Here is a 14,431-nt window from a genome sequence, read left to right as displayed (position 1 = left end):
GAATCACAACAACTGTGGATCGTCGTTGATCGTCAGCATATAGTGCTTTGGAGTTGACGTCACGCCGCAATGCATTGTGGGAGCGCGGCACCATTTTCGGGGTTTACGAATCAAAACAAACACACTGTGTTGGAACGACGATTACAAGATGCTTAAAAGCAGCTCAAAAGAGAATGGACTGTATAGAGACCGATTGCGTCCAGAGGTACTTGCAGAAAATAGCGTGCATTGGAAATGTGGACCCGTATGAAATACAGCCGTGGAGTAGAAACCCTGAAGACCAACCGCTACTGACGTAGCCTGATATATTTTCGTGCCTTATCTGTGGAATCAGCGTACAAGTCGTCATTCAAACAAAGGTAAGTCAGCTCGAGTACTGCGTGTGAAATGCGTTTGATTTCCCTGCAAACATTCAGATTAATGCAGCATAAATTCATTCATGAGGGGAAATTACAGTGAGAACATGTGGAGGCTGTTAGGTGGATAACATAGTGAGTTCAGTGCATTGATGTGACATTGTCCTGAAGGATTTAGTTATTCTTTATGGTTAAAGAAATTGCAATGATTTATTCATATTTATTATAAATAATTCTAATTATACATCTTGCTTCCATATTTGTATCTTGTGTCACTAAAAATACATTTTATTTTAATTTTATACATTGATTAATGACCTGCAGAATCTCCTTATCATATTAAGTGATTCATAATTGTCACTTTATGCTTTCTCCATCTCTAAAGTGATGACATTACACATTACATACTTTAGGTTCATTTTCTGCAGGCAGGTTTCTGACAGAGAACAGGCAGATTTACACTGTAACATGCAGCGTTGTATAGATGGATACATAAAGAAATGAAAAATTACATGTATGTGCTAACTTTCTAAACACTTTGTTACATTTAAGTAGATAAAACACATTTATGTCGGCCTTGGCTCATAGTTCTTGTCTTTAAATTAACTTTGTCTGTGTGTGTTTCAGGTCCTGCACTCTCAAAGACTGAATAAACCAGCATTGCAGCCATGGATCACTGTGAGCATCACAGGGAAGGTTGAAGCCGCCCACTGCACCTGTAAGGCCGGAGTCGCAGAGAGCTGCACCCACGTCACTGCTCTTCTGTTTAATGTAGAAGCAACAGTGTTGATCTGTGGCACAAGGACTGTTACAGATGAACCTGCATACTGGGTTTTGCTGGGTAATATGACCAAGATACAGTCAGTGGTTGGCTATAAGATAGACTTCTCCTCTTCAGCTGCCCAAAAAAAGGCTCTTGATCAAAACATAAACAGACCATCCATATTGAAAGGTAAAAGGAGCCGTCCTCAAAAAAGAAAAATCCCACCTGCTACTGTGGAGGAGTTGTCACTGCTATAATGCCATAATGTTTTATCTAGGGGTCTAGATTTATGCCAGAAGTGCACTGCCATGTAAATAATTTGCATTTACTGAATATGTACTGACTGAGTACCACTGTTCAAAAATTGAATAAAGAAACAAACTAATTTTTGCCTCTTTTTTTTTTTTTTTTTTTATTAAAACCACCTTATAGAACATCACATCTGTTACAGTGTAGAATCCATCATTTATAGTTTACAAATGACAATGTTTACATAGAATCATGACAGTGTTTACATGATATCACCCACTACTAACATTACTTTATTTACTGTATCTTTTGAAGAAAAAAAAAAATACCGCTATTTATACAGCAAAAGACTTAAGAATATTTAACAGGAGCAGGTTTCATTTTTCCCTGGTTTTACTATCACACAGTTCACCAAACGTAGCAAACCTTCACCATCTTATCCAGAAGGGTCACCTCTTCACCCTCACATGGAAGAAGTAATCTGATTGGCATGGTGGTATGTTTGAAGCAGGTCCCTTGTGTAGCGCTGGAACCCAGTCATGATGTTTCATCCATTTCATAGACTGGTTTGCTGCAATAATGCCAAATAATTAGCAACTCTATAAATAGAAGGTAGTCCTGCAAAATCACTCAGTAGGATGTTTGTTCTAATTTGCTATGAGCTCAGAGCGCATCGAAAATCAAACTAATAGGCTATAAAGAGTGATATGAACATATTTAGAACTTACCGGAATGAAAATGTCTGGAGCACCAACAGATATTTGGAGATGGAAGAGAACTGGATATCAGCTCGTCTCACAGCTGCTATCCAGGCTAGACGCCTTCGTTTGCTAACATCGATACACGAGCCGCCTCATGTTGCTTCCAGGTGGGGAAAGAATGAAAAGACAAACCCTTTTCGAGCTTATTCTCTTGCCGGTCGTGCGATCGAACGTTGCAGCCGACCACACAGCAAATATGAACGGTGGCTGTTGTGTGTGCCTTCGCTCCCTTTTCGCTTGCGCTTTGTTTAGACCCCCAAAATGGCGGATCGGGCCAAAATCCTTTCTACGCCCACCCCCGTGACATCACGCTCCAAAGCCCTATAGCGGTTGCTAGGTAACGGCACGTTGCCGTTATATAGGATGTAGGCGGAGCTTAGCGCTAGAATGCCTTTGATCCTTTGATCCTTTGACGTCTCAAACCCCCTAAATACAAACACGCTCCAAAGCCCTATGGCATCATATATCGTGCATGCAGATCAAAGGCATCTGATCCATTCAGAAAGGTATAAATAGGGGTGAGAATAGCAAACTTTTAGTCAGTTTATTCGCAGCACTCGTGTTCGCAGCATTCAAACATAAACCTGAGAAACATTTTGAAACAGTTGGATCATTTACACAGTTGTTTTATTAAGATTCCAACATGTCTCAGAGAAAACACAGCAAAAAACAACAAGCTTACGCTGACCCTCTGCTCGAGGGTCCATCCATCCAAAGGGCATTAGCTGAAAGTAGGCAGGAAAACCAAAATCTAGAGAACATGATTAAACAAATCCAGGCAGAGAAAATTCAGCTTGTAGAGAAGTGCAGACACATGGAGGCCCTAAATAAGCAGTTGGAAGAAAGGCATAATGAATTTGTCAAGAACCAACAAGAAAAAGAAAATGAAAATAATCAAAGGCAGCCCAATGTGGATAATATAAATGAGGGCTGGAAAATAATAATTAATAAAGCACAGGAGCAGATTTTAAACCTGATGACAAAAAACAAACACAACTGTGCTGAATTAAAACAAATGTCCCACCTGCTTGAAGAAAAAGAAGATATTAATCAGGAGCTCTATGGGAATCTCCAAGACACTGAGAACAAGAATCTGCAGCTTCAAGTAAAACTTGATGAAGCCCTGGAGAAAAACAAACATAACTGTGCTGAATTAAGACAAATGTCCCACCTGCTTGAAGAAAAAGAAAATATTAATCAGGAGCTCTATGGGAATCTCCAAGACACTGAGTTTAAGAACCAGGAGATGGAAGTAAAACTTGATGAAGCCCTGGAGGAAAACAAAGAGTTAAACTACAAATACAGTGAAATCCTAAAAAAGAGCACAGAGCTCGAGGAACTTAATAAGAACTTAAAATACAAAAACAATGAAATTCTGAGAAAGAGCACAGAGCTTGAGGAACTTAATAACAACTTAAAATACAAATGCAGTGAAATGCTAAGCAAGAACTCAGAGCTTGAGGAACTTAATAACATCTTAAAATACAAAAATGATGAAATCCTGAGAAAGAACACAGTGCTCGAGGGACAGAATAAGAACTTAAAATACAAATACAGTGAAATCCTAAAAAAGAGCACAGAGCTCGAGGAACTTAATAACATCTTAAAATACAAAAACAAGAAAATGCTCAGGAAAAACACAGAACTCGAGGAAATTAATAAGAACTTAAAATACAAAAACAATGAAATTCTGAGAAAGAGCACAGAGCTTGGGGAACTTCATAACAACTTAAAATACAAAAACAAGAAAATGCTCAAGGAAAACACAGAGCTCGAGGAAATTAATAACAACTTAAAATACAAAAACAATAAAATGCTCAAGGAAAACACAGAGCTCGAGGAAATTAATGACGACTTAAAATACAAAAACAAGAAAATGCTCAAGGAAAACACAGAGCTCGAGGAAATTAATAACAACTTAAAATACAAAAACAAGAAAATGCTCAAGGAAAACACAGAGCTCGAGGAAATTAATGACGACTTAAAGTGCAAAAACAATGAAATGCTCAGGAAAAACACAGAGCTCGAGGAACTTCATAACAACATAAAATACAAAAACAAGAAAATGCTCAAGGAAAACACAGAACTCGAGGAAATTAATGACGACTTAAAATACAAAAACAAGAAAATGCTCAAGGAAAACACAGAACTCGAGGAAATTAATACGAATTTAAAGTGCAAAAACAACGAAATGCTTAGGAAAAACACTGAGCTTAAGAAACTTAATCAGGACCTAAAATACAAAAACAATGAAATACCCAGGAAAAACACCGAGCTCGAGAAACTTAATTACAACTTAAAATGCAGAAACAATGAAATGCTGAAAAAGAACACAGAGCTCGAGACACTTAATAAGAACTTAAAATGCAGAAACAAGGAAATGCTCAGGAAAAACACAGAGCTCGAGAAACTTAATAGCAACTTAAAGTGCAAAAAAAATGAAATTCTCAGGAAAAACAGAACTTAATAACAACTTGATGTGCAAAGACAATGAAATGCAGGTGCAAGAGCAAGAACTGGAGAAAACACGTAATGAGAGCAATCCATCAGGATTGACTCTAAATATTTCTTTAAAATTATTTGGACATTTAAGTGTATTAGTTGACATCAAAGTGATTCTTTAAATTGGCTAACAACAAACGATTCAAACAAGCTAATTTATTTCACATCCAATGAGTCACTTTAAAAATCCCACGACCGGTCGAGGCAGATGGCCGTCCCTCACTGAGCCTGGTTCTGCCGGAGGTTTCTTGCTTTTAAAAGAAAGTTTTTCCTCCCCACTGTCGCCGAGTGCTTGCTCAGAGGGAATTGTCAGATTATTGGGGTTTTATTTATTTTTTGTCAACTAATACACAACTCGGGGCTCGCAAAATCTCTAGCCCGACGTCCCGGAGCTAGCGATATCTCCGGTCGGGCGACCAAAATCTATCTCAGCCCCACCCGTCGGGTTATCATATAGCCCGACGGGCGATTTTGCGAGCCCTGCGATCTTATTGGGCATTCCAAATTGATTTTTTTTTTTATTCATTAATAAAGTCCTAAAAAGATTATATTGTGAATATTGCATGTTTTCATTGTCACACAAATGTGTACATTTTCAGCCTAGACTGAACATGTGTGTTTGTCGTCTATTCAAAATCAAACATTTTAGTAGCAACTACTGTATTAAAATATGGCAGATGTTTTACTCTGATTACACAAACTTTATGTAGGAGTAGGTCACAGATAAGAGGTATTTATTTGTAAATTTGACCTCTGACCTCACAGAGATACAGGATGACAGGATATGTGATATTAGAATCCACATGTATTGGTATATAATCTCCTAAATGTTGCCAATGGCAGTAAGGAACATAGCTCTAAATAACATTATCATCTTTTTGACCCTCACTACAGTCTGTATGACAAGTCAGAACAAAAGGTCGGAGGTCAAATGTGGCATTAAATCCTAATGCGGTACATTTTTATGTTGACAATACACACCACACTTGTAAGAAAGTTATAAGTTAAATTATAAGGCTTTTTATAAGGTGTTTCTCTATGAAAGCAGTTAAGATCATTATGCAAATACATAGCCTCAGTATATTGGGGTCTGGAATAAAACTAGAATTAATTAAAAATGTGTAATTAATTATTTAAAAATAGAAATACAGAGCATTTTAAACTAAGTCAATGTATATTTTAATTACTTATTTATATATCTAGTGAACTATTTCCTGACATATTCAGTTATTTTGCTCCTCATCAGCAGCAGTGCTGTGCATCCTGCAAATTTCGTTATCGAGTAAATTAAGAGCAGTATTGCAGATACCGATACTTTTAACCTATAAAGGGAGCTTATGTAGGGGAGAGCAGTGTGTTATTATTTATGAGCTGAATCATTGTACATTTGCCAAGTTCGGAACACATTTTCATGAACACCAACACAACAATGTTGTAAGTTTAACAACCCACAGTAATATACTAGTTAACACAGTTTTCTTGTGACATCACGCTCCAAAGCCCTATACATCCAGTGTTTTGATTTATTTTTCTTAAACTTTATTAAATCACGATACAAAGTAACATAACAATTAAAAAAATCAGAAGGTGGGTTAGAAAACAAATGGGTTTGCTGATTAAGTTATTCACACAACAAATCACCATCATAAAGCACCTGTTCTTCTCATTAAAAAAAAAAAAAAAAAAGATTTTATTACTTTAATTTTATCAAAGCGGAAGTTTGACCGGACTTCTTAGTGTGTGGCTCCTGTCACTTTAAGCCGGTGCGGAAGTAGTCGCTGCATTGATGCAACACTCGGCGGTCAGAAGGTCAGGCTGCTTCTCCGGAGCTCCTCACACAGCACACCAAAACCGGTTGTTTTGACCGGTTATTAACGGTTAACATTTACAGCTCGCCTCTTTGATTCCTGACATAGCGCTACTACTTTACTTGATTAAGTATCGTGACATTAGCGGCTTTTTTTTCCCGGTGAGGAAAGCAACGTCCAATAGCGATAGCGACCAGTCGATAAAGCTTCCCGTTTTTACATTTCTTCACGCTCCGTTCACCGCAGTCTTCCCCGATGTCTGTGTCAAAATGCACCCGGCTGAGTGGAGCTCTGGTGAAGCAGCTACTGGAGTCTGTGGACAGCATCCTGTTCGACTGCGACGGCGTCATCTGGCGGGGGGACCAGGCCATTCCCGGAGCTCCTCAAGTCATAAACCTTCTCAAGGAAAAGGGCAAGACGGTGTTTTTCGTCACTAACAACAGCACCAAGTCCAGGAAAATGTACGCCGATAAAATGACCGCACTCGGCTTCGACGTGACGGAAGATGAAGTGTTCGGGACCGCGTACTGCTGCGCTATGTACCTGAAAACGGTCTGCGAGCTGGAGGGCAAAGTGTACCTGATAGGAAGCAACGCGATGAGGCAGGAGCTGGAGGCGGTGGGGATCCAGCAGACCGGGGTGGGACCCGACCACATCTGCGGAAAGCCGATTGACTGGGCCAACGTGCCCTTGGACCCCGAGGTGAAGGCGGTGGTGGTCGGTTTCGATGAGCATTTCAGTTACATGAAATTGAACCGAGCCATGCAGTATCTGACCCAGCAGGGCTGTCTGTTTGTGGGGACCAACAGGGACACCAGGCTGCCCCTGGAAGGAGGCAAGGCCGTCGCAGGTAAACAGTTACTCTGCACTTTGTTCCATTTAACGCATTTTTAAAACCTTTTATTTGCTTTTATTTAGGTCAGAAAATCCACAGAACTGTTTTCAGGGTGATGTCAGCACAAGGGATTTATTGTTCAGCCTTGTTTAACCCTAAGCAGATGTTAGAACACCTGAATAGAGGCAGTGCAGAGGCTTTTAAGTGTATTGGCAACAATTTATTTTCAATTTTTGACTTTCCTGTCAATCTGAACAGACCTGTTCTGTTGGATTAAAGAGTAAACGGTCACCTCACCTACTGACTGTCACTCTTAACCCTCAGGTACCGGCTGTCTGCTTCAGGCCGTTGAGACGGCAGCCCAGCGTGAGGCCCAGACTGTTGGGAAGCCCAACCACTTCATGTTCGACTGTGTGGCCTCCCAGTTTGGTGTGAAAGCCGACCGTTGTCTGATGGTCGGCGACCGTCTGGACACTGACATCTTGCTGGGCTCCAACTGCGGCCTGAAGACCCTTCTAACCCTCACGGGGGTCAGCACTGTGGCAGATGCCGAAGCCCATCAGAAAAGTGGCTGCCCAGAGAGGCAGGGGATGGTGCCGGATTACTACGTGGAGAGCATCGCGGACCTCCTTCCAGCTCTGCAGGGATGAGACTGAGAAACCTGCACAACACTCAGGATCCAGTGTTTTTTGTTTTGTTTTTTTCTTTTAAAAAGGGAATTTTTTTTGTTTTGTGTTGTCTTCTGCTGCTTCAGCACTGTAACAGCACTTACCTGCTTGGACAGGAGACTAAAGCTATATATATCTATATTTTATTTTATCTGCTAAACCTAATTTTAATATGTTTTAAGTGATTATTAACAGCGTGAGAACAATAATCCTCAGTATTTTTTTCAATGTATTTAAGCGTTGAGTTACGCTGCAAAAATGAGTGTGTTCCTTTCTTTCTTTTTTTTTTTAAAAAAGATGTCAGTGAAGTATAAAGGCCCTCACCAGATATGCAATGTAACCTCTTGAGCAACTACAAGTCAAACTTGGGAAGAGAGGTGAGCACACATGAAGTGTCAACAGTTTAGTAATAAGGTTTACATCATTGTTCCAACGGGCAAAATCAGACTGAAAGGCGCTGAACTTGAGCTTTGTTTGTTCTGTATTCTAAGACCTCAACACAATGTTCCGATATCTGCATTTAGATTCAAGGGATTGTGCAAGAGTAATATTTGGATCCGTCATGTTATTTATTACTTCATAAAACAATCACATTAACATTTTAAAAAAATGTCTGACTTTCCTTAAGGGTAAGTATCATATACAAAAAACACATGTTAAACTCAAAAATAAACTATTTTTACATGATCTGTCATACCCTCTGCCTGGTTCATGTTTCTTGTTTTTCAACACATTCACTGATTTCCTGATTATTATTTTTAAAATTGTTGAAATTTCTTATTTTTGGGTGGTTTTAATTTTCATATAGAAGATGCTACAGCAAAATTCATCAGCTTGATAGACTATTGACCAGGACATGTCCTTCAGTGTTCATAGTAAACACGAATTGTTTTCATGCAGTTGCACAACATCTCTAAAATGCATGCACAGGGACTAGAAAGAGAGCGTATTTCTCCTATCACTGGCTCCAAGTTAGATCCAGAATCTAATCTAAAATCCTTCTCCACACATACAAGGTCTTGAATAATCAGGCCTTATCTTTTGTTGAAGACTTCATAGTACTGTATCACCCCAGTAGAGCACTTCACTCAGACTGGTAGCCTACTTGTGGCTATTTAGAGATAGAATAGGAGGCAGAGCCTCCAACTTCCCGTTTGGGTTCGGGAGATAGGCACCCACTCTGCTTTTAAGATTAGACTTAAAACCTTCTTTTTTGATAAAGCTTATAGTTGGGGCTGGATAAGGTGACCCTGAACCCTCCTTTAATTATGCTGCAGTGGTCTAGGCTGCTGGGGGCTCCCATGATGCACTGAGCGTTTCTTTTTCACTCACAATGTGTTTAGAAATCACTCTTTATTTCACCATTAGTTATTATTAATCTCTGGCTCTCTTTTGCAGTGTGTCAAACTCAGTGTGTCAACAAAGAACACGTTTTCCATGCTGTTTTTAATCTAGGCCTGAACATCAAGTCCATTTATTCTGGCCACTTGTGTGTTCTTTTTTATTCACTTACGATTTGAATCCTGTTACTGGTTAAGATATAAATACAGAAATATATTTTTTATCATCTTTCTGCACATAGGTTTTCTGTTGTTTTTAACACTCATAATGCCTTTCCCCTTCCCTGGACAGCCATGTAAATTCAATTGTGCATTCTTTTAATGATCACTGTTTTAAATAAGGTAGCTCCTTTTAAAACCAGAAATGCCCCCTCTGCTAAATCCTTACCCTGGATGAGTAACAGTATTAATAATTGATAGCATTCAACAGTGGAACGTTTGGACCAGGCAGACGGTGCGGTAGATGCCTTGATTATTATAATTTACTGTCTTGGCTGACAGCTGGTGTCATTAGTCATAACCTCTGTTCAGTGAGGGTTGTGCACAGCTGATATAGATAGACTCCTTTACTCCTGAACCTAACTCCTGTGGATGCTGTTAATACCTTTGAAAAGAAACTCAAGAACCACCTGTGATGGCATGCCTTTAGTTAGTTGTATCTGTTTATAGCATTTTAGTTGTTGTATCTTATTCTGTAAAGCACTTTGTGACCTTGCTTCCTGTAAAGCTCTATATAAACAAACCTTACATACTTACTTCCTCGTTGCTTTAGGTTTAGAGCTTCTCTCAAAGTCCTCAGTCACCTTGAGCTGTCATCGGCTGGATGCAGCACCAGCGGCAGCATATCACCCCTCACCTGACGAGAGAGGCTTCCCAGCCCGTGCCTGCCTTACCTCTTTGTCCATTGTTTGGACTGTTGGGGAGAAGCCAGTTCCTCTCGTGTAAGTGTATGTTGGAGCAAGGGGGAAAAGGAGTGGGGGGACAGGGGCAATAAAGAGATGGATCATGTTAAAGAGGCGTATTAAACCACATTAGAGAAGACATAAAAAAAATGAAGGTAATTTCTGGAAGGCAAAACTTGGAAATTGAGTTTGGCGAGGTTAGGAAGTTTTGGGTGAAGCGTGACTTTTTTCCCCCGGTTTTTGGGGGGAGGGAATCTGTGAGACCTGAGGAGGGGATGAGGGGAGGGGGAGGTGTGAGGTTTGTGAGGACAAAGAAAAGAGAAGCCGGTCAGGTGTGCCGAGTCTCAGTCCAGTGCTGGTCATGACCACAGCTCCATGCCGGTAGCTACGAGAAGGGAGCAGACCGAGTGAGGAGCCGCCAAGGGACACAGCGATGGTGAGGTGCTGGAAGCGTTCAGAAAACTGCCTGGAGGAAGAAGAGTGCACGGTAAGCGCGTTACAGACAAGATGGAAGATTTGAAATAGCTGGGATATGTTGGTTACTTACAGACCCCACTTTTGTTGTATTACACGTTTACAAGTGTATTGCTGGGTGGGTTCCTGTTCTGCCACAGCCTGGGATTTAAATACCCCAAATAACCATCAAATAGGTTTTTTAAAGCCTGTTGCTGGTTCATGTGTTCTCAGGATGGGGGCCCTGAGGAGTCCCCTTTGTTCCACTTCCCGCACAAGGCATTCTGGGTCAGCCTCTCAGCCTGCCTGCTCCTGGCCATCCTCGCCCTGGGTTTGACGGGGCACTTCGGGAGGTCTCAGCCTCACACTCAGGTATGACACACACCTTCTCTTATCATGCCCTGGTTTACATTTTCCAACTTCTGATTTACAAATCTCTGTTTTTTCAGCCTTTGCAGACTGTGAGGTTCACTGTTTCAGATCAGACTGGTGCGCTTATCAACCAGTCAGCAGTTGTTGACCAGCAGAATGACTTGGTGACCTTCTCTGTGACCTCGTCGCTGAATCAGACGTCCACTGTGCTCTTTGATATAAAACATGTATGTCCAGATGACTTGAATTACTCTGAATAATTAGAAAAAAGGGGGAACATCTGCGAGTTATGATGGGTAAATGTGTTTCTGTGTTTCAGAGTCTGATATGCTACAAGCCCGTCAGCCAGGAGAGCTGCTTCCTGAGAAAGATGGAGCAGTCAGACTACAAGAATGTGAACTCCGTCCTCCACGAGTCGGCACGCAAGGTAGCGGGCAGGGGACATGTTATATAATATGGTCTTCCTCACTGCATTACTGCATTACGAGAGACATCAAAGTGCACCAGGCATATTAAGAAAAAGTTGCCCTTTTAGCTCTGCCAGGTGTTTCTAAGGTAGCAGCCGCACTAATGTGTGAACTGGCATTTCAGTGCACTGCACCACTGAGCCAGGACTTGGTGGTTTTGCACGACTTTGTTGGGTACGCCGTACAAAGAGAGAGGTGAAGCGTACAGGGCCTTGAAGAGCCTCATAGTCTGTCTCTCTTACTCCGATGGCTGAATTCCTCAGCACATCTGATCCCTTCAGCCCCCTCGGCGTGCCCGAGGATATTCTTACAGGAGGTTACGGCAGCGAGCCCGAGCCCTGGCCTGGGCACAATGGCCGCTCTGTGTGAGGGCTTTTCAACTTTTAAGGCGCTTCTTTTTGGATTAAAATACAGGTTGATGCATTAAAGGGCCAGCGTGTATCTGCTTGTTGACAAATGCCTGGATCTTGAACACTGACATCCAGTCTTTAAAAAGTTTTCATCTGTGTCATTATCTGATTCTTAATTATGAATTGACAATATGATCAGGTGAATGGTGCTGGCCCTGGCTGAATGGAGACCTTGAGATGAGTTGTGGGACCTCGGAGGTAAACTGAGAGGGACTTCTTATCATCTTTTTACACAATACCCAAGTTCCTCGTCTCAGAAGCTGCTTTTCTGTGATCCTGTCTCATGGTGTCACATATCTCATACAGGCTCTGTGTATTCAAACGTAGCTGCTGTAGCCATTTAATCTATGATATTGGGGCTAGCAGATGTGACTTGTTTGTGCTGAGGCACAATGGTCTTATTGGTTCTTTTTAACAGAAAAGGAAAACTGGTTGCTGTGTGAGCTACTCGAGCACAACAGGACTTTAAGCGGTTTGTTATCAGAGCCAATCAGAGTTGTAAGAAGCGTAATTACGCACAGTGTTTGGGGTGAATGCGAGCACAAATTCAAAGTTGGCCTCATCAGTGCAGATATCAGGCTAATAGGAGCTCAAGTTTCCATCTTTTTTTCTTGCTTTTTCTCCTTTATGAGTTTAATATGATAAAATAAGAACTCTTTGTTGTGGATGTTGATACTGCGGTGCTGTCCTCGGCAGAGCCAGTTCCAGCTGTCTGGGAATGAGACCCAGAGGCAGATGGAGTTCCTGGGAGTCCTGGCAGCCAGTCAGGTGAATGTGTCCTCGCTGGAGGAGCCTCTCCAGACTCTGTGTCAGGACAGGTCGGTCCACTGGACCAGGAGGACCGAGGGTGAGGGCACTGCTTTGGCTCAAACGTCAAACGTTAAAAAAAAAGCTTTACAATTATTCTGATAAGGTTTAGAAAAAAAAGTTAAACTAGTGAAAAAACAAAGCTGATATATTCTGAATTTTACCTGTTGTCAACAAATCCTCATGTTTTCACTGTGTGACATCTTTTTGCATTATTAGTGGTGGGATATCAATAGTATCGATACCAGCTTTAGTATCGGTACTGGATTGATACTTTGTTTCACTCACTGAATTGTGGTGAGAAAAGTATTTTTTGGGGATATGAAAGAATATACCTCAAACATGCACCATGAAAAATGTCTGAACCGGTTTGTGTTGACTGTCACACACATCAACAACAGAAGGTGACCTAAAGTGCTTTAGGAACAGGTACATTTCAAAATACATGACCGCCACGAAAGGGTTGTTATACTGATTAACTAATTTAACTAACTATTGTAGACAGTAAAAAATTACAGTGATTTAGTGGTCATTAAAATGTGTTCAGAATATACAAATTGATGATTAATCTCACAGACCACACACACTGCTCTCCCCTACATAAGCTACCTTTACTGGTTAAGTATCGATATCTGCAATACTGATCTTGTATATATTTAGTATCGGCTCAATACCAAAATTTGAAGTTTTGCACAGCTCAAAGATCAAACGTGCATTAATCCGAAGCTGAAAATGTCTCCCAAAATATCTAATGATTTAATCCTGTTTTTTGAATAACTAAAAAAACCCAGTGTGCTGCATTTCTCCTAAACTTACACTTTCATAAAAAATGAACTGGCGTCAGGCTCAGTTCCTCAGGAAAGTCAGAACATTTTATGGGCTCTGGATTTTTTTGGAACATAGGCTTTAAAAACTGGTTTCACAAGAGCTTCAGATTCGGCTTAAAAAGCAATTTCTGATACTGTTTGACAAAGCTGCACCAAAGAGCACCGCGGAGTCTTTTACTCTGATGATGATCCCCTTAAATATTCAGAAAACAGTGGAATTTTCTATAACCACCCCAGAACTGTTCCCTACTAGTTTCATAGACTCATTTATGAATCGACTCTTTTTTCCAGACACCCGAGTCACAAATTGGGAGAACAGAACAGAAATTATGCTGAAGTTTTCACACAAGGGCTCATTTGTCAGGGTCACCGGAGCCTGCGCGCAGAGAGGTTTTTCAATTAGCCCTGCGGCCGCTCCGCAACGCAGCAGCGTGTCAGGCTGAAACCTGATTCGTGGCCTAATGTGACCTTTCCACGGGGTGAAAGTCTTTTTATGTACTTTACCGTGTGCTCCCTCAACAGCATGTACGTGAGCCCATTCTGAACACCAAACTAAATCTGGCTGCTTTTAAACCATGAATGCTTCATGCAAATGACTGCATTTCTAAATGATTTGTTTTCAAGTGACACTTGAATCTAAATTTGTATTTTTTAATGAGTCACATGACCTCTCATTTTCTCAGGCCCAGGCAAACAGAGGTTGGTCTACTTCTGCATCGACATCTGCTTCCCCAGCAACATCTGCGTGTCCGTGTGCTTCTACTACCTTCCAGAGTGACTCTGCATTCTCTCTCGATCCTCCCGGCAAAAGATCAGGGAAACAAAGTTGTCTTTTTTTTTTTTTTTTGGCTCCCTCTTCAAGAACAAAAGCGAGCTTTGACTGTTTCCTTTGTGCCATACAGCCACCAGTA

General features: G+C 41.0%; 3 protein-coding genes across 4 annotated transcripts; all 3 read left to right on the top strand.

The window, feature by feature from the left end:
* Nucleotides 1-2,674: 2,674 nt before the first annotated feature.
* On the top strand, nucleotides 2,675-5,632 carry LOC146381935 (uncharacterized). Its single transcript, XM_084938124.1, has one exon. The coding sequence runs from the start codon at nucleotides 2,773-2,775 to the stop codon at nucleotides 4,594-4,596; it is 1,824 nt and encodes a 607-aa protein (XP_084794250.1). The 5' UTR covers nucleotides 2,675-2,772; the 3' UTR covers nucleotides 4,597-5,632.
* Nucleotides 5,633-6,378: 746 nt separating this feature from the next.
* pgp (phosphoglycolate phosphatase) lies at nucleotides 6,379-8,629 on the top strand. The gene is made up of 2 exons (XM_084938128.1): nucleotides 6,379-7,289; nucleotides 7,599-8,629. Exons 1-2 carry the CDS (start codon nucleotides 6,695-6,697, stop codon nucleotides 7,922-7,924), a joined length of 921 nt encoding a protein of 306 aa, XP_084794254.1. The 5' UTR covers nucleotides 6,379-6,694; the 3' UTR covers nucleotides 7,925-8,629.
* Nucleotides 8,630-10,131: 1,502 nt separating this feature from the next.
* Nucleotides 10,132-14,402, top strand: bricd5 (BRICHOS domain containing 5). 2 transcript variants are annotated; one of them, XM_084938129.1, is made up of 7 exons: nucleotides 10,132-10,223; nucleotides 10,556-10,671; nucleotides 10,872-11,009; nucleotides 11,087-11,236; nucleotides 11,329-11,436; nucleotides 12,583-12,733; nucleotides 14,204-14,402. In XM_084938129.1, the coding sequence occupies exons 2-7, from the start codon at nucleotides 10,618-10,620 to the stop codon at nucleotides 14,296-14,298; spliced, it is 696 nt and encodes a 231-aa protein (XP_084794255.1). In that variant the 5' UTR covers nucleotides 10,132-10,223; nucleotides 10,556-10,617; the 3' UTR covers nucleotides 14,299-14,402. The 2 variants fall into 2 exon arrangements, with proteins under 2 accessions (XP_084794255.1, XP_084794256.1); XM_084938130.1 differs by having other exon boundaries at nucleotides 10,146-10,223; nucleotides 10,570-10,671.
* The last annotated feature ends 29 nt before the right edge of the window (nucleotides 14,403-14,431 follow it).

Source organism: Perissodus microlepis, chromosome 8 (assembly GCF_051167445.1).
Source record: "Perissodus microlepis isolate ML-2025 ecotype Zambia chromosome 8, ASM5116744v1, whole genome shotgun sequence".
In the NCBI taxonomy this organism is placed as follows: Eukaryota; Metazoa; Chordata; class Actinopteri; order Cichliformes; family Cichlidae; genus Perissodus; species Perissodus microlepis.
Note: the sequence above shows the minus strand (reverse complement) of the source record. Positions and strands in the feature narration are given on the sequence as shown.